Source organism: Anneissia japonica, unplaced genomic scaffold (genome assembly GCF_011630105.1).
Source record: "Anneissia japonica isolate Jap-2015-1 unplaced genomic scaffold, ASM1163010v1 scaffold287894_len555002_cov174, whole genome shotgun sequence".
In the NCBI taxonomy this organism is placed as follows: Eukaryota; Metazoa; Echinodermata; class Crinoidea; order Comatulida; family Comatulidae; genus Anneissia; species Anneissia japonica.
Genome location: NW_022753119.1, coordinates 316,131 through 343,797, shown reverse-complemented (window position 1 = coordinate 343,797; position 27,667 = coordinate 316,131). Strand labels below are relative to the sequence as shown.

General features: G+C 33.1%; 1 protein-coding gene across 3 annotated transcripts in view; it reads right to left on the bottom strand.

Moving 5' to 3' along the window:
- Positions 1 to 1,694: 1,694 nt before the first annotated feature.
- The window catches only part of LOC117122682 (ral guanine nucleotide dissociation stimulator-like), a 41,151-nt gene continuing 15,178 nt past the window's right edge, over positions 1,695 to 27,667 (bottom strand). For 2 of the 3 annotated variants that reach the window (XM_033268365.1, XM_033268363.1), the window contains exons 5-18: positions 24,426 to 24,494; positions 21,580 to 21,761; positions 20,516 to 20,658; positions 12,961 to 13,173; positions 10,799 to 10,902; positions 10,346 to 10,430; positions 9,923 to 10,039; positions 8,476 to 8,598; positions 7,091 to 7,212; positions 6,062 to 6,178; positions 4,951 to 5,194; positions 4,200 to 4,373; positions 3,463 to 3,580; positions 1,695 to 2,778 (exon numbers count right to left, since the gene is read on the bottom strand). In XM_033268365.1, coding sequence (XP_033124256.1) covers positions 2,567 to 2,778; positions 3,463 to 3,580; positions 4,200 to 4,373; positions 4,951 to 5,194; positions 6,062 to 6,178; positions 7,091 to 7,212; positions 8,476 to 8,598; positions 9,923 to 10,039; positions 10,346 to 10,430; positions 10,799 to 10,902; positions 12,961 to 13,173; positions 20,516 to 20,658; positions 21,580 to 21,761; positions 24,426 to 24,494 — 2,023 coding nt within the window. In that variant the 3' untranslated portion in view covers positions 1,695 to 2,566. The remainder of the gene's footprint in view (positions 2,779 to 3,462; positions 3,581 to 4,199; positions 4,374 to 4,950; positions 5,195 to 6,061; positions 6,179 to 7,090; positions 7,213 to 8,475; positions 8,599 to 9,922; positions 10,040 to 10,345; positions 10,431 to 10,798; positions 10,903 to 12,960; positions 13,174 to 20,515; positions 20,659 to 21,579; positions 21,762 to 24,425; positions 24,495 to 27,667) is intronic. The other variant, XM_033268364.1, reaches the window with a different exon arrangement.

Here is a 27,667-nt window from a genome sequence, read left to right as displayed (position 1 = left end):
CCACACTATCAAATTTTCTTTGACAAAAACCTGTAGTATGTCCATATATAGTCATGATGTGGCTATATATGGTCATGATGTGATGTCATCATGACCATATTCAGGCATGTCGCATGTTTTTGTCAAATGAAATTTGATAGTCTGGACAGGACTTAATGTATTGTCACCAAGCAATTAATGGACATCACAACAACCCACTGATATTAAAAGGACACAATATAAAATTTTAAATCATAATATATGAAATTCTATAAACAAACTGTACATCAATGCAGCATGGCTTTAAAGCCATTTTGCACAACATTATATAAACAAGGAGAATGTTATCAAATATTCACACCTTATTGTGTTAATATTAAAATAGTTTGTACAATATCACATTCAACATTGATTGATACTATTTTATTTACATATTGTTCGATTTACACTTCTGTATGTGTTTTTTTACAAATACACATTATTAATTATAATATTTACAAAAATCTTCAATAACATAATATTTCTAAAAATTAAAATGACTGATTTCTGGAAAAAAATGAATTTCAACATATGAACTGTAATCATTGATATTTCACTTCTGGATTTGTATAAATTTTATTTAATTTCTTTCTCATGAAATCTTGCTCAGTAAACTCTAAAACTTAAAAGCCAAGTTTTCACTGGATTAATTTTATCCAAGACGAAGGGTAACTCTATCCAAATCGTACTGCCTCAAATAAGCAGTTGCTTTTTATGGAGACTGTAGCTAAATATTATTATTATTATTCAGCATACACACAAAATTTCAGTACAAATGAGCAACCCACATTTGAAGATAGACTGGTCCAAATTTAACTTTTGAGCACACAGTATGCAAAAGAGGATTATCCATTAATATGGTACGCACACAACTTGCTCAGTTGAACTTGCTACTCTGTTAAACCTAAAAGCCTGAATAGGGCTTAAGTCTAATCATGACTATATCACAAGGAATCTAAAATTTGTTTGAGACTTGAGGTAATAATCTTGGTACAGTATTGGAATGCGAAGACCGTAACCATTAGGGTACAGCTCAACTTTGGAATTGACATTTATTATTGAATAAACCTGTTAGGTGAGACTTATACATTTTTCATACCTTGCTTTACAACCTAATGCCGCTATATAATTTCAAATACGAATTAAATTTTAGTTTTTGACTGGTAGCACACTATGAAAAAAAATTATGCCTGCCGCTAAGGAATCTCCTAGTACAAATTTTCTTGTTATGAATAAATATAAAGTATTTAAAAATCCAAATACATTGGAACATCACATTCTTTACAAAATATGATCTCCGGCATATGTATAATAATCCATTATTTTTTTTTACCTAACACACTCATTACTTGAATCATTAAAAAAAAACCTTTTTAGTTTCCCCTCTGCTGGTTGGTTTTTAGACCATTTTGCTGAATGAGGAAACAAGCACTTCCCACCACACATTAAAATGCTAGTAAATTATTGAATCAAATTGCAGATAAACTTTTAAAGACAGCCCCCCCCCACCCCAAATTGACCATTTAGATTCTGACAAGTGACATTGCAGACATTTGAAATTTTCATTGGAAAGGAATCTTTACGATTCATTGATAAAATAGAATCAGTGCAACTGTGTAATAGCTATATTTTCACAAGCCTCATATTCATGCTAGAATACAAATAATGCTATTATTGAATCAAATTGCAGATAAACTTTTAAAGACAGCCCCCCCCCACCCCAAATTGACCATTTAGATTCTGACAAGTGACATTGCAGACATTTGAAATTTTCATTGGAAAGGAATCTTTACGATTCATTGATAAAATAGAATCAGTGCAACTGTGTAATAGCTATATTTTCACAAGCCTCATATTCATGCTAGAATACAAATAATGCTATTACAACATTCTTAGAATATTGAATGTTCAACGGAATAAATGATTGATATATAAATAATAATATTTTCTGTTAGTCCTTTTTATATATTTATATACTAATCATATTTAGTTGTCTATTCATTATATCGACTACTGTATATAATACTGGGGTTGGAAGCTCAAGTTTTAACATATCACAAACCACTTGCTCTCCTCAATATTCTCATTTAAGAAAAGAAGTGAAAATTGGAGTTCCACAGGGCATGAAACAACTGAAATGCATCTACATTTCAATTATATTTTAAATATTCAGCCTCATTTAACATTCTTCATATGTTTACAAAAAGTAAACCCTATAAACCTCATGGTTCCTAATTATTCCTAATTGTCAGCCTCACTTAACATACATATTCTATCAACATTGATTGTATTTCACTTCAAAAACAAACTGAATGGAAAAGATCATAAGATTTCAGTTGCTGACTTTCGCCAATAATACAATTTATAGAGGGTGCTATACAATTTTACAAACCAAAAAAAAATTTAAACAAATAATAGATATCATGACGACCTGAGTTTCTCAGAGTACAACTGTTTTGGTTTAAAAAAAACATAACTGCATCCGGAGTACTCACTATCTATGTCAATTTGGTCAGTACCGCATTTGACTTGGTCTCAACTCATTTTTTCATAACCATGAAGATGAGTCCATACTGTTTCTTCTGATACGTGATCGTTTGTTGAGTTTCTTTATGCGTAATACAGTTCCTGACACAGACATTGCACTTGAATTCAACTTGTGACTTACATCTTCAAATTTTTTCTTCAGAATAAATGTTGGCGACTCAACCGATCTACTCATGGCATAGAAAACATTTCCTTTATCGGGTATAACAAGCTCTGAAATGATTTTATAAATGAAATTTTATAAATATTTTTAAAATGTATTTGATGGTTATTTCATTTACATAGCTCAAGACAATTGATTAGATAAAGGAGACAGCAGTGGCAATGACGATAAGAAGACAATGATGATGACGAGGGTGATGGAGATTATGTTATTATTGATGATTTTCAGATGATGATAGTCAATGTTAATATTATGGTGATAATCACAATATGAAAAGATGGAGATAATAGTGATGATGATGCTTGGTTGTGGTTTTTGCTGATGCTCATGTAATTAATGTTAATAAAGAAAATTATAATGATGGAAATGACGACGCCGACGACGATGATGATGATAGAAATGACGATGATGAAGATGAGGAGGATAATGATGATAAAATGAAAATGTAATGAAGATGATAATAGTTGTAGTGATAATGATGCTTCATTGTTGCTGTTTAAGTTTTTGTCGATGCTATGACAACTCATATACCTACTCAACTCACACAAACTTATAATTATATATTATTCAAGTTTTTTATATGATATACTCTTAAGTATACTGTATATAAAGAACAACAATTTACCATGTACCAAAAACTTATTTTGTATGTAAACAATGTTTATTTAAAATGTATTGACAGTCATATGAAAATAAATTTAAATAAGAACATAATTAAACATTAATAAACATACCTCCACTTGGAAGACACTGTACTAATGAATACAACGAGACCTCGTTCTCCTTGACGGTTAAATTGTGCTTGATGAGGGCATTGCGTATGACTATTTCCGTACGATCATCATGTGACACCTGTTACAATAAAAAACATGAATATCAAATTAATGTCAGTAGCATTCAGTCAATAAGTGCTAGGTCTTCTAAAGCATGCGCAATTTACCATAATAAAGGGTCCTTTTTTCAAAAGGGGGTTTGGAATTGAGCTATCCTCCATTGCAGAATGACATTTTTGCAGAAAGTTTGGGCAACATATAAACAAAATGTCTTAAACCTAATTTCACAATTGAAACTATCAGAAGCCCAGCCATTTTACATTACTTAAATTTATTAACATCTTTCCAATTGGTCATTCTAGTTTTTTAAATTTATACTTCAATTGACATTTTTCCTAATAGAGATGACAAAAATTATATCAAAAAATTTTTAGCTCCAGCAAGGGGACAATATGACAATCCCAAAATGATAACAGTTATCATTTCTCTGTGTATTAATTTGGGGTGTTTGAAGGAGAGTCACAGGAAAGTGTATACTTTGTACTGTCTAATATTTGTAAAAGAAAAAGTAAACCTCAATTCTCATTTTGAAAGTGTCATTTCTTGTGGTGATTAAAAAGTAGTATAAAATATAATAAAATACAAGTAATACCCAGATAATTACATCATTAATTATCTTCATTAATGGATTTACTTACTAATAAACTTTTATATACATTTCCCTCTATACAATTGTTGTGTAAGCATTTGACACGGATGATACAGCAGGTCGACAAAGACTGCCACCTAGAGTCTGAGGGTTGGAAGACACTTGCATTTTCATCAGACCCTTCTAATACTGGCAGGGCTGAACATGACTTTGAATGGGACAGCTGAAACCAAAAATTAAAAGAAATTGTTTTTAGATAATTACATGGTTACATAAAAACATATACACTAATTCTTTTCCTCTACTCTTGAAAGATACCTTATGAACATATGAATGACAGCACTCTACTCAGTGCCGAAGATCTTATTAGTGCACTCACTGAATTACACACTGAATTTCTGTAATGTACATGGTGCTCAAATTACCTATACAAAAGTAGGCACACTGATATACATTAAAAGTATATTTTTGCTGAGGGTGCACTTCCACTGCATTATGCATACAAATAGACAAGTGTGCTATCTTGATATTTTGTATAACCTAACTGATGTAGGTTGATGACCTATGTGATGCAGTTTATCAAACTTGTTTTCATAACAGAAAGCTTGTAAAAGAATTTAAAGTATTGAAATTATCATTTTTTGCCAGTAAATATTATGTTAATAATGAATAATCCTTAAAAAAATTTTTAAATGCCAAATCCATTGAGATACCCTGCAGAATCCTAGCAAAGGGCAATGTGAGCCCAGCCAACACTGGAGAACAATTAATGTTTATTGGTCAATAAATCAATTACATACTTTCCGATGAGCAGCTGGCACGTTTCCATTTCTCGCTGACTTTGTGCTGTCGCTTTTCTGTACCTTGGCCGCTGACAGTGGACCTGGGACGTCGATTGGCAAGCCGGTGATGTCGGTGCTGGAGATGCTCATAGCATCCTCGGAGGTGACTGTGCCTTGTGAGCTAAAACTGCTATTACTGGTAACACTGCTCCCGCTACTGTTACCATTGCTGTTTAGCCCATCATTATTGCTGAATAAACGCCTGCACAGAACAGCATTAGTGATCATGTTAATAAGAATCCCAAAGATAAATCTCAATAATAAAAAAATCAAAAGCATTTACTGTATATAAGACACAAGATTGCTAGCTATGTTAGATGGAGATGCCCAATCAAGTATTTGTATATGTTGAGGGGAAGGAGAACAGTGCTGTCATGATATGATTTGCTGAGCTGAGGGTATTTAAAACACATTTGATTCTCAAAGAATGTGGACAAGTAAATTTGGGTCAAGAAAATCTGGTGGCCAAAAAAATTGATCTAATGCACAGTAATACAAATACAGTATTTGGCAATGTATTACTTAGCTCTATAAAATTAAAATAACATTTTTTTTAATAAAGAATTTCACCAAGTACAAGTGTGGAAAGTCACTCAAAGCATGTTACAAATGGACGAAAAAATAAATAAAAACAAATAAGGCCTAAAAAAAATTGTTTGTTTGCCATCCAGCGCCCGCTCCCTAGCTCACGGAAAAATAGGGGCGGCATTTTTAAAATAAGTCTATTTTTTTTTCGATTTTTTGTTCACAAATTTCAAAAAGTGATCTTTTGTCCCTTTTGCACATGAAAGTTGTCAAAATTTTGTGTCTGATGTAAGGTATCACCACTCTAGGTTTAAATTCATTGCAAAATATTGATTATGGGTTATTTTTATTCAGTCTGATGAATACTTTGAAAAACAAATAGTGAAACAGGCTTAATTGCAAGCATTGCGATTTAATATGTTAACTTTTTCGCGCCCGCCCCTCCTATACAATTTTCAGCATTAAAGGGCAAACAAACAATTAATTTTTATTTTAGGCCTAATAAAGTGAGGGAAACAGAATCATTGAATTGAAGTAGTCTTACATGAAAGTTCTTGAAGCTCTCTTTGCTAGTCTCATTTCCTTCTTGACAGGGGTTGATGTGATAAGTCCATCACTTGAGTTTCTCATCGGTGGCTCCATTTCATTTGAGATCTTGCAGCTGTACATTATAACAATAACTTTTCATTAATATTTATCTCTAAATTACTTTAAAAAAAGGGGTAACATATATGCAAAAAAAGTATGAATATATATATTATATGTACTTTAATGATCTGCCTTTATCTGATTTGTTCCCAAGAAATCCGGTCAAAGTTGCAAGTAAACGCTGGAGAAAATCATTATTTAAGTTCTCAGGCCAAAAAATTATCAAGTTTGATATTTTGACTGTATTATATATACTATCTATCATCTGAAAAATATTTCAGCAACATCTACAACTACAAGTTTAGTTCTGTTGTATGCGCATTCAACTGTACACTACGTGTGCAGTAATGCACAAACTGTGCAAGTTGTTGTGGTATAGTAATACAGAAAATTCAAATTCAATTATTGATTAAAGGAAACAAAAACACCCAATTTATCTAAAGCTACTTATTAACAGAATATAATATTTTAAAATAACTTTTTGAATATTTTGCCACGTTGTCCAGGTTTTGTGGGAACATGTCACATATGCGTGTCTGAAATAGATTGGCTTTCGTCAGTGTGATACACATCAAGGATAACCCACGAAAATCCTGAGACATATTTCCAATGGATCCTTCTGGTGGTGAATTTAGCAGTACACTGAGACACAATCCCCTGGGCCATTTTGCACGAGGGACCAACAGCTTAAACGTCTTATCTGAAAGACGGGTGCCCTTCTGACACTTGCATTTCAGCACTCCAGCTGACACAAGAGAACAAGTGATGGAAATTGAAGCAGGGACCAAGAGATCTTTAAGGTTCAGCGCACACAAAGTGGCTACTGCCAGGTTAGCCGATGGAGCTAGATGCTCATGTACACCTGTCAATCTATCTGCCTGACACTTCATCAAATTAACAGACGGCAAACTAAAAGTATTCTTACCATTCTTCATAGTTTCTTCCTCGTTGCCTTTTGAACCAGTCTATGAATCCTTTATCCTCTTGTAGGTTGTAGCTTTTAGCTGCAGTCTGCAAGAGTTTGATCTGGGCAAGAACTTCAAATTCCTGACAAAAAATAATAAATATAGTATCAGCTAATTCAATAATGAAGAATATAATAACAGAATATTTGTAGCTGTAATCAGTACAAAAAAAGTTTTATATGTTACATTTTCCTTTAAACAGACTGTCTACAAAAAATATTATACAAGATAATTACACCTTCCACCATGGTAGTTAACATTATTTGTTTTTGTTTTTTTTAACCATATTTATAGAGGATAACCATTCCAACATTGCCTAGAAGGTCGGTTGATATTCAGCGGCCCTCTCAAGTAAATGAAATACTGTAATGAGATGATTTATCAGTGAAGACTCTTTACGAATATGAGGCTTAGAAGTGGAGATTTTTTTTAGTTGTGAGAAAAAAATCCTGTGCTTTTACAGGATTTGGACCCAAGACCCTGGGATTGGAAGGCAAGCACCTTAACCATCATGCTACATCTCTACTAAAATTTGAGTTAAATAACTTAGAAAATATGTAAGTTATGTAAATAACATTCTTTTGCTCAAGATTTTACAATGGTTTTTCCACAGGAAATCACACAATTAGTCAATAATTCACTTCGCTGCTTGAACACTCATGCGTAAAAATTGACAAGAGAGTCCACCATCATGAGTATGTAGTAGATTAAGAATAATTAGTATAAATCCCTTTTATTACTGCATTGTGCAACATTTATTCTTTTCTTTTATATATAATGATTTTCATTCTACTTCACTTTATTTATTCCTGCAATCATACGTTTTATTAGTGGCACACAAAATAATTGTTCCATTATAACACAAGCAAGTAAAATTTTTTAATAAACTAACAAAATAATATAAAATGTACAACACAAACTTTCCCAAAGTATTATATTTTAAGTGTCAATTCCCTGTGGTTTGGGCAATTTACAGGCATCTGTCACATACAATCTGATAGTGTTGAAAGACAATGGACAATAGCAGGATTGTTTAATTTTTCCCCACCTACAGTATCAGCAGCAAGTTCTCACTTCCAATCATATAAATATTTCCCTGTTTGGACTGCAGATATTACTCTCCTGAAGATGATTATAGCAACTCAACTGAAACATCAAGACATTCTAAACAAACAACAGTTCTTTTCAGAATTATATCTGTGGACTACCACAAGCATTTAATATAACAGGATTGTTGCATCACATTTGCAAATGTGATGTAACAGGATTGTTACATCACATTTGCAAAACATATACATAGCACTATTAAATAGTTTTAACAGACCAAATTGTCAAAAATATTTACCTTTCGTTTCTTCTCAAAATTGATGAGTCCCCCTTCAACATAATCTGGGAAAGCAGTGTCAATCATTGTAAGATCCGTAAGGAAGTAACCCAGGTAAGGAACTGTGCCATACACGGGACCAATCTAACATTTACAAAAAAATGAGGAAAGAAAGGATGTTTATATTTTCAATGAGCATGACAGTATAATTACTGGCTCACCTTAATTAATAATAATAAAAATTTTTAAAAAACTGTCTCGTCACTGGCACTAGAAGATGTTAGAAAAATGTCAAGCTATTTGAAGAGGATTTATTGTAAGATCGTATTTGGTTAATTCAGGATCAGAGATTATACTATTCTAAAAAACCACTTCTTCAGTCCTGTGAGAATATCAAACTTGTTTTCAATAATGAGTTTTTATTTGAATGTTCTTTTCTAATTTCAGAATAATGTCAAATAAAATTTGTTCCTATTTGCAATTTATTCATATATATCGACTTTGCCAATTAAAGATGTCTCAAGGAAATTCTTTCAAATTTCAAATAAAAAATTATACATTATTCTTCTTTCCATCCAATTGAAAATTCTGCCAAAGGAATTAATTTTAAGCTCCTATATTTTATATGCTACACTATGCCATGCCATAGAGTCCATGATTATGCTTAAAGCTGGAGAAATATATAGGTATTGAACATCTTCATATCATATATGGTAACTGCTGTATTTTAGTTGTCAAACATATACCTCCACATTACAATGACACACAAAATCATTTAAATTTGTTGACATTCCAACCATTACATTAAAGTTAGTGCAGAAACTTGGTCACAAAATGTATAACATCAGATAGGTTATTACCACTGTCTTTTCTGCATTTTGCAGTTAGTAACAGGCCTTATGATATATAATGGAATCAAACATCCAGACCCTCTGCAAGAGCCCATGTTCCTATGCAGTCACTGGTAAAATAGTCCACTGTGCTAGGTGATTGTAATGGTGCATAGGACGGGGGCATCAAATCCATGAACAAATTTAAGATATAACAACTCTAGATGCCCAGAAAGAGAGCTCAAAATATACATTTTTTAATTTTCAATTCAGGTAGTGATGTTAGGAACTTTTTAATCTCCTCTCAATCTAACACAATAGTTTTTGCACTTTTAGTAGATTCCCTAGAGTCCAATTATCATTTGGGTTAGATTATTGGATGGGGGTAATAAATTTCAAGTGTATTGCTTAAATATTTATCCAATAATCTTTTAAAGCAATATCGTTCATGATGAATACTACATGTACGCAAAAATCCATAACCGACAGGAAGTTTGGAAGTTCAAGTTTGCATGCTTACAAACTTTCGACAAATTTGATAACGTCAGCATCACAGACGCATATGCATAGATAAATGCAAAAATTCCTATTGCTTCAAAGCATAGGAACCAATAATATATCAAATTTCTAAGCCTTACATGATCTTCATTTTGTTTCTTGTCTGAGAACTTCCTTATGAGGCTTTTCATGGACCTTGTTGAGCCACCTGACACCGGACTAGATGCTTGAGTGCTTGCAAACTTGGCAGTGCCTTCCTGTAATAATACACATAAATGTGAATATTTTCCATAGGAAAGATACAGTATTTACAAATTGCAGGTTCTTCTAAGCGGGGGAAGGGGTTTCTCTAGGCGTGAGGTCCAGGGTGGATTTTAATCTTATCTATCTTATCAATCAAAATTCGTATATATAACACTGGGCACTTTCATACTGCATATTTTTTGGTTTATGACAATAAAATAAAACCCTGAAACTGAATCTGCATAAAATAATGCGCTTTGGAGGATTGGATGAGTTGCATATTTCGAGATCCAGGTAAATACTGGACAGTGTTTACTTACCTTGTTCAGTAGCTCTCTGTGTGCTTCATGGTTGTTCTCGTCACAAAATATATCTGATAAATCCTCAAACAGCTGCATATTTGATCTAAAAAACAAAGCATACATCGATTTACTGAATACAATATATTTAACATATTAATATAATGAATACAGAATGCAGATTTGCATAGTTTAGTGATCATTTAACATTTGTCCTATAAAAGAAAAGACCCCCCATAAGAAATAATAGAATAGTCCAATTCAGTAAACAAACAATAGAAATGTTACCTTGGAAACTGTCTCTTCATTCATTGGTTTAGTTTATTGAAATTAGACTATTCAGTTATTTTTTAAGGAGAGGTAGCTTTAAAGTTGACTTATGTAAGTAGGTAACTGCTCATTGCTTCCATAAAAAAAAATATATAATAGAATTACTAAAACAAACAACAGGAAGAAGTAAGTAGGTTAACATACTTGGAGAGTTCAGCCCAAGTGTTCTTCAGCCTGTGTATAGGGTGTGATTGAAGTGCCGTTATTATCGCCTTCAACGATGAGAAATTCTTCAATGTGCGACAAAGCTAAATATAAAAATCAAAAGCAAAAATCAGAAGCTTTCCACTAGAAGTGATTCAGTTGAATATGTTTAACTTGTGAACTTCTCAGGAAAATGATGAAAGAAGTGACAGAACATAATTTATTTTGCAAGTTATAATTCTTAAAGTTTGACATGAAGTTGTGTTTCTTTTCTTTCTTTTTTTACACATTATACAGAGCTTACAAATAAAACAACCAGAGCCTTGCAGGCATCAACGTTCCTATGCATGATACATGACTTAAAAAGTATATAGGCCCTATATATATATACGTGTATATATATACACGTACATATACATACATATATACACCTATATATATACGTATATATATATACGTATACATGTATATATATATACGCACGCATGTACATATATACGCGTGTATATATATACACGTACATATACATACATATATACACCTATATATATACGTATATATATATATATATACGTATACATGTATATATATATATGTATATACGCACGCATGTACATATATACGCGTGTACATACATACGTGTGTGTATATATATACGCATGTATATTATACGTATATACATACGTATACATACACGTGTATATACATATACATACATATACGTATACATATACGTGTATATACACGTATATTATATTTTTGTTTTATTTTAGGCCTTCTTCAAAATACCTATGCCACAGCTGAGTTGATTTTTTTTTGCCGTAAAACCAAAATAGTTTCATGCATGCCGACTTGCCGATCGGTTAGCGTCAGCCCTGACTGAACTCTGCAGAAAATCCACATCGAACTTCGCATCGCGATGTAAAACAAAATGTCGGAAAACTTTGCATGCGCATTTGCATAAATGTCTACACATATACGCACACACATACTACACACAATAAAAAACAAAAGAAATGTGACAGAGTGATTACAATAGTTCCTATTGCATTACATGCATAGGAACTAAAAATTATGTTATTCTTATTCATTCATTACTATGATATTTATTTCTTTTTTTAGACTGGGACAGTGAAACCTACGAAATCAATTTTGTACAATTTCCATTTCTCTGCACTCATTCATCCATTAGGAATCATTAGATTACACGACAACAGCAACACATAGAATGAATGACGTCAGTAAAAGTTATCTGCACATGCGAAAACGTTAAGTTCTCCTCGTCGTGTGGATTCTAGGACGCAATTTGGCCAAATCTATGCATGCAGAGAACGTAGGACGCCCGGCAGGGCAGTCACGCTCAAGTGATTTTGTTCTATATAATCGAAAACTCCCTACTTATTCATTCTTTACACACAATCACATACATGCCTTACATATACTCAAAGTGTGGCAAACATTTTTCCGGAATTTCAGTAATTCTGCCGCAGACATTTAAAAACATGACAATAAAATTTACAAAATTTCTGTGGCAAAGTTACGAAAGGTCCAGGTTATGAAATTTTGACAACCCATACTCAAATACTCACTCACATTATAGTACAGTACTTTTATTAACTCAACATTCTTACAGACACACATACTCAGCAAATGGTTTAATTACCAAACACACTCATTCACTGACACTTAAGCAACTCTCTCACTATCACGACCTACTGTATATGCACTGCGATCAGTATATGACCGACACCGACCAGTGTGAGAGCTGCTATGAGCAACTTGATCGGGTAGAAGAGAGGGTCATCGATGGTTTGCGGAGTTTTCAAAATGTTGCAAAAATTTAGTGGTCGGTACTGGTCGCCAGGTCCTACTTCCGGTCAGATACGACTGTAGGTCGGTACAGTCGCATTGTAAGGTCACGATAATGTGAGATAGGCTTTAGTCAATCCTTTCCTCATTTACTCCCTACTCTTTGGGTCTCTTGTTCACTCCATCATCTGACAAACATTGACCATTTAGGTGTCTCGTTTGAGATTCCTTCCCGGGGTGGTTTGGGGGTGGGCCTGTGGGGGCCGCCAGCTCCTGCGCGTCCCGCTCATCCTGTCCCGGTTGTGAGTCTCCACAAATTGTAAAAATGTATGACAAAATTATTTTTGACTTACTTGTGCAATATCAATCCACTTTGCAATGACTTGTGCTCGAGCAGCATTCTTAGTGATCTTCTTGTCCAAGATGGTGGACATGACCTTGTACAGAACACCATTGAACTGGTCAACAGTTGCTTTGGCAGTCGGGGCTTGACTTCCAGACTTTTTGTCTCTCCTAGCCCACACAGATCCCAGGCAATGCTGAGGGTTGAGTCGACGGAAAAGATCCTGCAAAATAAACATCGAACAATTTACAGATTTTTGTGGTAAGTAAACATGATTTTTAATGTTATTATTTGAATGATAAAAGTCGTTTTTGGATTCCTTCTCTCATTTCAGTCAGTGTTGGATGGCATCACTGAGTTGATTCTAATGAGTGCTCTCTTGTCTAATATTTCCTCTGAAATTCTAATCATACACAAGAACTCTGCTACAGCTAAGGTATCTATGCAGCCAAGATCAATGTGAATTCCAATACTGTACCAGTTCTGTAATTATCGGTGTAAGTAAAGCTGACCCTGTGTACACCAGCCAATTAACTTTGAGGTTTCTACACAGAATCTCAATTTTTCCAGCAAATGTGTCTGATGCAATGGCGGATCCAGGATTTTGAAATAGAGGGATCACAGGGAAGGACTTTCACACATGGAGACCACCTCATATCTACCATGGTTGGGGTTGAGGTGAAATATTTATGGCACTTCTAGATGATCGGAAATAACACTCTCAAACCTAAATCTGATTAAGACTTTACTTCTTTTCTCATTTTTTTTTTACAATTTTGGGGGAAGGGACCTGGGCCGGTTCGCCACCTACCCCTCCCCCCACCTTGAATCTGCCACTCTCATGGACATATAATCGGAACTAGACATTTCCGATTGAATAGTATTTTTCAGTTTCAAAGGTATGATATAAATATTTATCAAAACTGAAATTGCAAAACTAGAAAACGAAGTCATGAATATCGCAATGCTAAGTTACATTATTTTCCAAATTAGAAACATAATGCAGAGGTTCAAGTTTACAGCCTCGTAAAAGTAACCACACACACAAATGCACATGCCTACATATGTGGGGATTGCAATGACTTATGATAAAAGTAACCACACACACAAATGCACATGCCTACATATGTGGGGATTGCAATGACTTATGAACATGAAAAGGGATGACTCATGTTGCCAAAATTCTTTAAGGAGAATTGCTGATACACAATTTGCTGTCTACAATACAGGCAAAAGCCTACACTGTACCTTCCCACAGAATAGTACATTCCAGGTTACTTTGACCTACTGCATCACATCCCTCTGAGAATGATTACATATTGGTGATCAAAATGTCATACCTGTATTACACAATCTATGTTTTTCTAATTGGTTCATTAGAACAAAATTAACCAAAATTATACAATAGATCCTGACAAATATGCAGCATATTTCACATCTGATGCTGGCAATTATGTCAAAATTGTATTTTAATGGATAAGAAAAATCTCCAGTAATTATCAAAGTAGAAATATTGTCATAGCATATTTAATGACCAAAACATTGTTAGAATAATTTCCATACGCTTTACCATGTAAAATTCATCATAAACACATCTTTATTCATTATAACATTGTTTCATACTTTTTATGCATATAAAAATAAACAACATTATGCATGTATGTATTACTGTAAATACAAATATGGTTCTTTCAACAAAAAAATTCACTTAGGCCCACAAGGACGCGGTGGTAGTGCAGCACTTCCTTTGTCAGTACACCGAGAGACAGGTTTTTTGGTCTGCGCAAGGCAGACCCTAAAACCTCACTGCTGTTCTTGTTGGGTACTCGCAAGGGGGGCCCCAAAACCTTGTTAATACCAAATTTTAAAGTGTCCAGCATCACTAGTTTTGAACGGACAGAAATTTTGTACATATAAACCAGAGGTTATTGTAAACAAACATTCATGGCCTTTTTTTAAGTTTGACAAAACAAAACACAGGTTTCAGCAAGAACTGTACATTATTGCCATTACCACTAACAGGGATGTCACAAGGATGGTGGGTCGTTTAAAGATGTGTTCTAAAGAACCAAAAGTCGTGAGTTCAAATCGCATCTTGATATTAAATTTTTTTTTTTCAATTTTATTTTTAAGATTAAAAAAAAATTTTTTTTTATTATGAACCCTTGCCGAAAACCCAATATAATAACCTATGCCACTGCGTATACTATTTAAGCATGGAGGATATTAATCCATGATTTAAGCATGTTTTCAGGGTCAACAAAAAGCCTCAACTGAAAGGAGCACACACTATTAGCATTAGGCGCTGAATAGAGGTAACCTCAGTTTAATGCACGTTCCAGTGAGTGGTCGCTCTTGTTTTTGTGAGCATGTATGATCGTTATTATAATCAAAAGCATAACGAAATGGACGATATAATCACAGCAAACCATCTTACATAAGAATGCAAAAATAATAATGACCTTTGTAAACATTTCAAACTTGGTCTCTCTTGCACAAGAAATTCCAATTCCTATCACAGCACTGCCACTCCATAATAATGGCTTTACCTGTATTTACTTATAATTACTGTATATATTTTACAATTACAAAATGATTTATAATTTATAGTTTATTACATCAGTTCCTTATTGAAATATAAAATATGAAATAAAATCTTAATTAGTATTATTCTAATTTCTTCCAATCTATTATTCTAATTATTTAACAAGACTCATTTTGTAAGGGCACAAAGCAAACAAGATGTCCACGAAGCATTGGATTTCAAAAAATAATTGCAACTACAGTAGTGATATATCTCATGCCAATTAGAATTGTTTGCATATTAGACAGGCTCATAGCTTGTTAAATTAGAACGTCTGGGTGACGAACTACCTTTAATGGTATATTTACAGGTCTCTGTCTAGGCTTGATTTATTCACAAATATATTCCAGCTCAAAACACCATCCATCATGGCTGAAGAGAATAAACTTATGAACTCTGTTCCACAGTGGATTCTGATTGATAAGACTCAGAGAAACATCAACTTATTATGATGACTTTAAAATTGACTAGACTTGGATATGAGGACTGTACACAGGCAAACTTGACTCAGACTAAGAGCGAAAATTTTATGGTTCTCTGGTTTAATCAGCTGAAAGGTTGAAATAAAAGTATTACTGTGTAACTACACATCATTTTTTAAATGAGCAATTGATCCTGTGTGCATGGACTGTTTACATCTGATTTCATATCCCATAATCTTCTTCAGTTCGCCTGTTCTACGAAGCATGACTGACCATACTGTAATGGTATATATAATAGTAAATATGGTATATAACGGGAAAAGTTAAATTTATCCATTTAGTTACGTCTGAGGATGATATTGTTTTCAGGCCATAATGGAGTGTCAATAGCATTTAACAACTGACCAATCAGCACAGGGCATGAATACGAGTTTTTCACACCAGCATACATGTTGTCCCACATACACATGCGTTTATATGTACACTTAAAAGCGGTCGTTTTGCGAGATCTTAGCAAATAACAACCAAGGGTCTAGGTTTAGCAGAAATCTATTCAGAAATTATGAATTAACTAGTCTGCACCAGATCCATAAACTGAATATCTAGGGCCTAAACACTAATAGAATTGGAATATAATTGCACCGCTGCTACTGTAAATGTTCACAACGTTAGAGAGAAGAACGCAAATGCAATTAACACCAGTGCACATGCACCATTAGATTTTAGTAGCTTTATACTATCAAAAGAATCCATGCTCACAAAATAATCATTAAACACAACATACATTTAGCTTATTTTAGATGCCCATGCACAAAAAGAATTGTTGAAAGAACACTAATTTGGCAGAAACCATGATGGATATGTTTAGTTAACTGATCAGAAGGTTTTAATAAATTTAACAAAGGACCACAGATACTTAAGTTATATAAACATATTTTTCTTTGCATGGGTTCCCTATTTAAATTCTGAGCCATCTACATTACAGTATGCACTCGATATAAAAAATGAAAAACCACATAATAGCCTGGATAAGGGATTCATTCAAGTCGAAGGAACAGCCTTCTTGTCTTCTCTTAAGCCACTTTCAGAGACGGGCTGGAAAATATTGCAGTTATGTTGTCAGTATACGGGCATGCACCCTTTTATACCAAACAAATGTTGAAGTAATATTGCCTTAATATAATGCCTTTCTGTATAAATGGATTGCATACTCCGGCAAGCCATTGTAAATTGTATAAACAAAATGCAAGTATGTTTGTAACAATTATGCTAGGACTAGATTTATGACATCACCGGCCTACCGGTAAAATAGATCTGTATGAAAGTAGCTTTACAGTAACTACTGTAATAGCAAAGATATCAAGAAAGTATAATACATACTCCAAGTATTGAAATACACGCCATCGTGTTGGGATTCAATATTTCGACATTAATTATGTCATCATCAGGAATGAAAAAATTATCCATATTAGCAAGCTTATATGCACGTTGAGCATAAAATGCAATTGTCAAAAAAAAAACTAATGTTGACTTTGTGTACAATAAATTAATATAGAACCTGCTGATTCTGTATGTACGATGACATGACCTAAGAATAATAAGAAGTCAGAGTTGGTTTTGTATAGTTCTTCCTGACTGTTCTATAAATAATGATGGAATATTCAGTCAGCAAATTTGTTTTTCTAGTGGCGTAGTCTGAGTGTTTGTGTGATATTTTATTGTATGGACACAAAAAAAGTGATAGATAACTTTCATTTTCTTTACACTATATTTTATCTGTCTCTTATACACATCTAGATGTGTATAAGAGACAGCTGTCATGTGATCATAGTGAGGTTGTAAACAAAGTGAATGATGCAACAGCCTATAGAAAAGTATAGCTAGCGCATGTTTCAGCAAAACTGGAAATGTTCCCAAGTTCCATTTCTAAACAGAATTATTTGCTAATGTTCCTGAAAATCCTGATAATTTTCTATCAGAGGATGCCTATGTAAACCAAAAACGTTGTGCGCACACGACATGAATTTTTCTTGGCAAAATCATTACTGATTGAGGTTTCAGGCCTAGAAAAAACAAGTCTGGAAAAAAAAGTAACATCATAAATGGTAGATGCTCACTGCAAAACAAGTTACCATTCCAAGCTTAACATTTGCAAACCTAGAAATATAGCAAGGTGATAGATATTTATGTAATAAAATATAGTGTAAAGAAAATGAAAGTTATCTATCACTTTTTTTGTGTCCATACAATAAAATATCACACAAACACTCAGACTACGCCACTAGAAAAACAAATTTGCTGACTGAATATTCCATCATTATTTATAGAACAGTCAGGAAGAACTATACAGAACCAACTCTGACTTCATATTATTCTTAGGTCATGTCATCGTACATACAGAATCAGCAGGTTCTATATTAATTTATTGTACACAAAGTCAACATTAGTTTTTTTTTTGACAATTGCATTTTATGCTCAACGTGTTCTTTGCTGATGATTTTTCAAAAACATTCCATAAAGGTTTTATAATGCAATCATCACAAAAATGTTACTGTCAATGTCAAGAATTAAATGTACAGTAAATCTTTGGAACTCATTTTCAAGAAGTTGTCAACATTTTCCAAATTGTTATCTTTTCTAATATTATCAAAATTAGGGTATTTCAGTGGTTGTATCTGGCAACTGTTAGCAGGACATAACACTTCTCTTTGGAGTGAATAATGAGAAACAAAATCACTAATTTATTTTTTATGAAGTTTTAATGTATTGTGTATTGCCCATTGATTTTGTTCTCAATGTTAATTCTTAGTTTAAAATATTTCTTTGTATGTTATCTTGTGAACCCACCAATCTTTTTTGAGTACTACCAATTTAAAGGTGTTATTTTCAAATAAAATATGATCGCTATCTATATTATGCTTCCTGGAAGCTCAGCGAGGTCAGTGTAAAATAAAGCGGGTACTCTTAACCTTCTTATCTTGGTGTCAATTTTCTTGTCAACATGTCAAATATCCTACTCAGTTATATAATACTTCTACTATATTTTATGAGGAAATAATACTTCCAATCTGGATAAACTATTAAAAATTTCAAAGGATCGGCAGTGAGAACTTTCTAGGCATTCAGTATTGCTACAGAATATTTCCTGCAAACTTAACTGTCTAATATATTTAACTTATGCTTCTTCATCTTGCAAAAGTATATTTCTGCAGGTGTTTAAATATTTTCTCCAAACCTTGGTTTTTTTTTTTCTGGTAACACCAAAATCAGTGCATATACACTATGTACTTAAGCTAAGAAGTGCCTAGAAAGTTTCATTTCAATATTTCTTTCCATAAATCCAAGCAATCTTCAGATTACTATTTCAATACTGCCAATTCAGCCAAACTATCTTAGATTCTATATTTGGGGTGGTGGTGGGGGAGAAAGATTATGTGTGTTTGTCAGTGGGTTGGTGGACCTGTGACTTGGGCACTAAAGATACTCGCATTTAAATTGCACAGTCCACAGAACTGTGCCAGAAAGGTGCCCGGCTCGATCGAAGGTCAGATTGGACTTTGTTGGGATTGTGAACAACCTGCGTAACATTTTTAACTGAACAAACATTGCCATCAAAGAATAACTAGGCTGTATTCCTAAGCAGGAAGTCAAATGAGAACAGCATATTTCAGTTAAATTTGAGTGCATGCTAACCGTGCACACCAATGAACTTTTTTCATATTATGTATCAATTATGATGACCATGCATGTGCAAAATACTACTGCATGACGTTTAACAACAGAATCGCTAAAAACTATATTTAAACAGCAAACATTGGTACAAGTAGACCACAGTGAAGTTAGCCTTAGCCAAAATTAATTCAAATGTGGACACATCATAATTATATAGAGCATCACATAGTTTCATCTTGTAAATGGTGAATATTTTTAATGCTGCTGACTGTGAAAAAGAGTAGGACAATCTCCTAATATGTGATAATTATAAAAGACATAAATTTAAATGTAACGTAAGAGCATAGTCTGTGCTAATTAGCTATTGCAGTTGTAATGGGAATCATTAATGTAATATACACGCTAATTCAAAGCCTTCGATTACATCGCAAATTGGCCATATTCATACGCAACACGTACACACTATACCAAGTGTAGTGTAACATCACCATATTTAGTCTTCTAATGGATCTGATCTATGACCACTAGTTTACGTTCTTAGGAGACAGGTACATAATGGCATGTTTGGATTATTGAAAGATATTTGCGGCATCTTACAAAGATATTTTTACATGTACAAAGCTGATATCAATTTTGTAATAAACACTAGTTATGCATTAGTGTGCTTCAGAACATGGTGTAACTAAACCAATAATCTAATTGTACAAAATGTAAATCAAGATAGAAGATAGAAATTCGTCGTGTGATAGCGCTTGACCAAAGGTCCACTCTTATTGAGATTCATTTATTATAATGATGTAATGGACAACTGACCAATCAGAGAGGTTCATTTTGAAAAAAAAAGTCATGTGATGGACAATTGACCAACCAAAGACAAAATAACTTACTGCATCCATGAATGTCAGTTGCTCTGCAAAGACCTTGCTTTCGATCTCCATGAAGCTACTGTAGCTCTTGTTGCGATCATGTATCAAGATGTCGACTTCATCACAAAAGGAGAAGTTGAACTTGCCACTGCCCACAAACTCATCTATAAAAGATAATGGGTCATAGAATGTAAAGCAAAACTTAGACTGATCTCTCTCCATCCTGGTTTGAGGCCAGATTAAATAGGTTGATGATGTTTGCCACACAAAACTATATTTGTCAGTCTTCTGCAACTCTCATCCCGGTTTGAGGCCAGGTTAAATAGGTTGATGATGTTTACCACACAAAACTATATTTGTCAGTCTTCTGCAACTCTCAGTGTTGGCCAAATCTAGGACATGTTGTTCACCAATGTTTCATTTTTTATTTTACTTTATTTATTAATTTGGTACAAACCATGACGGAACTGTGTCAGCCATGATACCACAAGTCATGCAACCCCTTGGAACAAGCCTTTTGAATGTGGAACACCAGGCTCCCTTGAAAATCCAACAACTTTACTCATGCCTCAATCTTGCATAGCCAAGAAATTCGTTATTAGCAGTGCTACAAAAAAATGTTGGTTTGTAATTAAGCAGGAAAGAAAACATGGTACCACACACTAAGTGGCCAAATTATCATAGATTCATGCAGCAATTTTCAATTTGTACAAACATGACATTCCAAGATGGTGTCTATGAGGTGCCAGAGAGGCAAAATAAGCCAATGTTACTGATTGGTCAATGCTTGAAAGCAAAAACCACCAATATTAGCAAAACTATTTTAACACGTTCACTGCCAAGGACATAATGTCAAATGTGTGAGTTTACGTCCACACCTGTCCAAACATACCACTACTGTATTACATGTTAACTCACTGGTAGTGGTCGTCAGAACACAAACTCTTGCCCTGGTGGTTCAAGTAATGATCGAAAAATAGATATTGTATGTTTGTCCTGTTTCATTACAGTTGATGTGAATGATTTTCATTATGGTGGTGGCCTTGGCAATCAACGTGTTAACGTAAAAGCTACAAACTTCTCACCATCACTGTTGCTTTCTTCCACCCTAAATCCCTCCAATTTCAGGTGGGCCCTCTGATGGAGCTCTTTGTCATTAATTTCTTTGCTAAACGCCATCAACCTCTGCAGGCACGGGTGATTGGGTGGCTCACGGAAATCTTCAACATTTTCGTCCATCCACACCATCAACACTGACCGAATGTTCCTAAAGGAATAAAAATGATTCAATCGATATTATCAAAATTTACAAAAAGTTAAATCCCCATTCTTGGCAAAATTTCAGTTGTTAAGAAAAATCTATTTTTATATGTTTATAGATTTATAAATATAATAAAAAATTGCTAGTTTAACTGAATTTAGACATTCCTAAACATGAAAAAAATGCAAAATAAGACTGAAATATGAATAAACGCAGATGAATTTTTTATGTTTGACTTTGCAGTAGTTCTGTGAAGAAACATAGTAGGTGCTGGGAAACATTAGTCTATCAACATTTAGGTTCTGTTATCAGACATTAAAACAGCCGACATGATATTTTCTGTTGCTAGTATTGACACTTTTGAAATATAATATTTCATTGGAATTATTTAAAATTTGTTAAAAAATTTATTCTGAACGAGATTTGGATAATCAAACATATCTCAGGCCTACTTGATTGACCGCAGTGTGCAAGATGCGAAGTACAACACCTAGGGTCCACTTTATTGACTGTATAAAAGCATACATAAAAGTGAAAAAAAAAAAATCATATGTACCATTATGATGTGAAATATAATTTGTAACTACAAAACAAATTACTTTATGAAAACTGAAATGGAATAACATCAGCTTTGACTTTTCACATTAAAAAAAAATTCTGACACTTCAAATTTTCTTTAAAACATTTGCTTTCACTTTTCTTTATACCGTTTTCAACAAATTTCTTCTAGCAAATAAAAGAAATTTTGTTTTTATAGCTCTTCTCTCTATCAGTTTTAAGTTTCCTTGAATAACGTGTGAAACAACTGTTTCCATTGCTTTATATTCTTAGGTTCCTTTTAACCTGAACATTTGTCACTTGTTTCGTCCCAATTTAATTGATAACTTTCATGCCTGTAATTAATGTCAACATCTGTTACATTAAATAGTAGTAGCATTTGCACACATCTTTGGAACATAGTCATTCATGTATTCTAGTTCCTTTGACACACTCCATGTTATTTAATAATTTAAAAAAGAAAACTTCATGATTAATATATTAGTTATTTACAATAAAATAATTTAATCAATATTTTAAAACAAAAAATATTATCAAACAATAACATTGTTTCGATGACTAATATCACACTTATTATTTGTAACAATAAATTTGTACTATATATGTGAGTTACAAGTGAATGTAGGTAAGCACAACCTTGTAATTCCTGGTCCTGAAGTTATCTACAGTAGACTCAGAAATACTGGGTTGGTATCTCGCAGGGGATAGTTTTCCACCATAGTTTAAGACCTACACACAGGGATCTGTAAATCCATTAGGTGCTATATAAATATGGTTTTTATTATCACTTCAATAAAAATTGCATTATAGGCGTTTGAAGAAGCCACTTCAGGCAGATATCTGGTTTAATGAGTTTCTCTTAATAACACTGTGTATTTTGATGTTTGAGTGATACTCATGGCCAGATGAATTCAGGTTAACATGGCAGTAAAAATATGCTAACATTCTGAATGTGCAAGAGAACAGTTTAGATTGCTGGAGATTTTAGCCAGTGGTTCATTCAAAGTCTGAGAGTGCCGGGCATCTAAAGGTGCTATAATAATACATTTTCTGATCATCCTCTATCTGATTTCCTGAAACTTACTGAATTATTGTAATAAAACTGCAATTTATGATATTAATTTAAATAGCATAATAAAAGAGATAACATTCACTGTTTATAAAAAAAATAAAACATATTAGATAAAGTGATGTGTGGAACATTGTGGAAATCTGTTGTTCCACCAAATGATACAGCTTAGAGTATCATTGCTTCAATAGAAAATACCCAGCTGTCATATGAAGTGCATGAGTCCAGATCCCATCAACAAAGGTGAAGTACTGTATTGTTTAAAAGTGAAACATAAAAACGGTGTATATAACACTTAATATGTACTTAATTCTAGTGTTGATGATGGTGATGACAACAATGATGACCAAGGTGATAAAGCTTAATATTTCTTGCGATGCCCAAACATAGCGGCATTTGGAAATCAGGGCATGGCCCCCAATTATTGTCAACCATCGCTCACCCTGTGCAGTTTTGGTTGGTAAAATTGTAACCATCTAAAATCCATTGTTAAGAGATAACAATTATTATTAATAAAAACTTGTAAAGTTGCTTTTATCAAACATCATACAAGTTTTGCAGGCTCTTCCCTCTTGGTAGAGCAATATTTTGCTAAAAAACCACCTGCACGATAATGACAATAATTGATGATGATGATGAATGTTATATGGTTGTAGTAGACGTGATGATGATGTTGTGGTTGTGGTAATGGTGAGGATAATATTGGTGGTAGTGAGAGTGATGATGATAAGGAGAATAAGAGATGATGATGATGATGATGAGGATAAGGGATGATGACAATTGGCATAAAGAGGATTCTTCATGATGATGACAATGGCGAAAAACAACAAGAACATTATGATTACCACAAATAAAATGGATGTACTGATATGAACTTGATTTAAAATTATCGGTATGGAGCTTTGATAGATAAAAATGCCTCATGACCCCACAAAGAAAATGTGCATGCTAATGAGAACATGACTATTAAAAGCCAATGAAGTGATTAATTGTAATATCAAAAATTGCACAACCACTGCAAACCATTTAAGAAATCATTTTACATTTTCCTCATTGACGGTGCCAGACAGTCGAGGGAAAGCTTCTCCAGGTACTTGCCCTTTGTGGCTAGTCTGAGATTAAGACAGAGAAAAAAAAATGTTTGTACAGATTTAATATTCATATATAGTGTATAAAATTCCTTCAGAAAACTGATTACCATGGAAAATATCAAAGTTGGGTGAGAAAAAAGTGAATTAAATCATAGGCCTAATCAGTGTACAATTCAAAATTATTTTACATGATGTTCTTCAAATTTAGAAAGTTAACAGAAACCTAGTGATTTCTATGTGGTTTGGCCAAATTCCTCTTTTCAAGCAAACCACCTTTGACAGAGAAAAACTACTACTGTATCCCACTGCAAACAATCATGATATTGCAATGCTGCAGTCCTTAGCATCTTCAATAACTGACCTACACGAGCCTGTCCCCTAGACTACCCCAGAGGACATACAGTAGTCACCCCCCACCCCCGAACCTCTGGGTTTTTTAATAGTAAACCTCCATTAAATAATCATGCCTGCCTACCTAAACAATGTACTTTACTACAGTAAGAATAGGAAATTGTACAAGAGTATGTTATGTAATATCCCTTTCTGTAGCTCTATAGTACCAATACAGTTTAATAAAGTGATTGCATTGTTTGTATTGTAGCTGTACAATGTATACAATATAAAACTGTGAGAATGCAAATAAACAAATCTACTGTTTATCAATACATTTTAATCATTAAATTTATGTACTAAATATAACAAATATTAGTATCACTATTAGTATGTTAAGACTTCTGTGAATTTCTGTTATATATATGACGAATACCTTTGATATAATATGCTAATTGTTTATGTATGAGTTGGCACATTCCATAGGGAGTAGATTAGGTTGCATGCTATACATAAAGTTTGTCAATGTTCCAATGATCAGGTACAGAAAGAGCTTTGGGACTTTTATGCATAATTGCAATGCTAAATATTATTACTACATGTCATTGTAGGTAATGTAGGCAAAATGGTAATCAAATTAAGTTCTCTACAGCTATCAAAACATCTTCCCTACCTTCTAGCGACATTAAAACTTTTCATAATTTTAGTTTAGATTTAATTTTTTTAGTTAATCTATGAATCATATATTATGTAATGTTATAAAATGTATTTTCCCTTTTTTCATCAGTTTTATAATTAAAAATTGTATAGTTGTTTTCGATAGCAGTTTGCAGTTCGCTATACTGATAAACCAAGAGGCTTAGTTATAAAGATGTCATTAGACCTGACTAATATAATATATTTAAAACAGCATGAATAAATTTTTTTTTTTTTTAGAGTACTATAATTCTACCAATATAATATGAAAGTGTTTTTTGGTTAGAAATCTATCTTCCTTATTTCCTCTAATGCAACATTCTGTGTAAAAAATTACAGTCTAAAATTTGAATAAGTTGTTAACTAGATTATATATTTAATAAAACATTTGAATGTTTAGCCTAAAAACAGCAGGTAAAAAAAAAAAACCAGAAAAATACTTAGGTGTACAGTAGTTTTTCCCTTTAATTTTAATATCTTTCATGAATAATAATACTCTTTTTTATTTCTGCTTGCAATTAATTTGATAGCAGATGGCTTTTAAAGCTTTGGCTCATTCTTCAATTACAAACTTCTGTAAATCGTCGGTCCCAAAAGAAGACATTTATTTATCATCCATATTATTTTATCTTTAAGCACAAAAGTTGAACCATACAGTACCTGGAAATGCCATGCATCAATCCACATTAGAAGCATATCCAATCAGAATGCTCTTTAAAATGAGCTACTTTATCATACCGCTGAATATCTGGAATCTATACTACTACTATTTTGAAAAAAATTCCCTACATTTTTATACAATAATTTATTTGATAATTTTTTCAAATTTAACTGTAGTTTTGACACTGAAAGGATTATTTTTATATCAGAAAATTGTGAATCAGAAACAAAATTTGTGAACTGGGAAAAAAAATAGAAAGCTAGTATCCATTTATACTATAAATAATAATCTATAATAAATAATCGTTTGTTTTGGTCATTATTCCAAATTTTGAATTATAAATTCAGCTGGATCCTCGGGGATCTGTGGTGGCCACAATACAGCGCCAGTACCATTTCCCTGTCTCGCCTAACTCTCATACGAGAGTTATTCAAGGAGCTGAGCGATCGACTGCAACTAAAATCGGATGGCCGGATTCGAACCGGGGGTTCAGCACAAGAAGCCTCTCGGCCGATCTCTCAGGTGGTAGCACAATTCGATAAACATGGTATAAAGAGTCTCGCTAACGACCTATATGAGAAAGCTGACTAAGCCTAGACCTCATAATGTAGTACCAATATATTTAAAAAACGAAACTGAACTAAAAGTTAAAATGTTGGTTAACGTGGTCGTGTGACAGGAACTAATGATCTTGATTAGTTAGAAAACTGATATAAAGATGACTAGGATCCTTATGGCCTACTGTACAACAAAACCACTGGACGTTGTCACATTAAACAAAGGCTATCACTATCATCCGAATGATGTCATTTATACTCACTATGCAATTTTTATCAAATGAGCCACAAAAATGAAATTTTCTAAGATGTTTTTATGGCTATTATTATGGTTATCGATATTACATATATTTAGTGCAGGTTTGAATTCTCTTGAATCTTGATACTTCGACTTATAATATTAAAATAGTAATTTACAAATATTATTAATATTCATTTTCCTCTGACTATAGGTTGCTTGTGAAACTATTTTTCTTCTTTTTTTTGTGTGTGTAAAAAAGCTAAACATTCAAGTTTGGTGTACTGTAGGGTAGTCAATACATTCTCTCGGGAAAGTGTTACATGCACTACCAAAGTTTTAAATAATGATACAGAATTTACCAAATAAAGTATAAGAGCAGGGAGTTTGTTTGACTTTACTGAAAAAGTAAATCTTAAAGAAAGCCATTCACTATGAACTACAGTTCAATAGGAATCATTTAAAAACATTTTGCCATTTTCATACACATATAAATTTGAGGTAAACTACAAAGTTTCCAGTATTACACCACATGTTCAAATAGTCAACACAAACACAGGAAATTGTCTTGATTAATGAATCATGTTCTTTTATAATAGAATTACTAATGCTTCACTATTCAATATACATTGATAAAAAAAAGATATATTAGTACACTAGCATTGAGGAAAACACCTACTTTTATAATATAAGCATAAAATAATGATAAGCA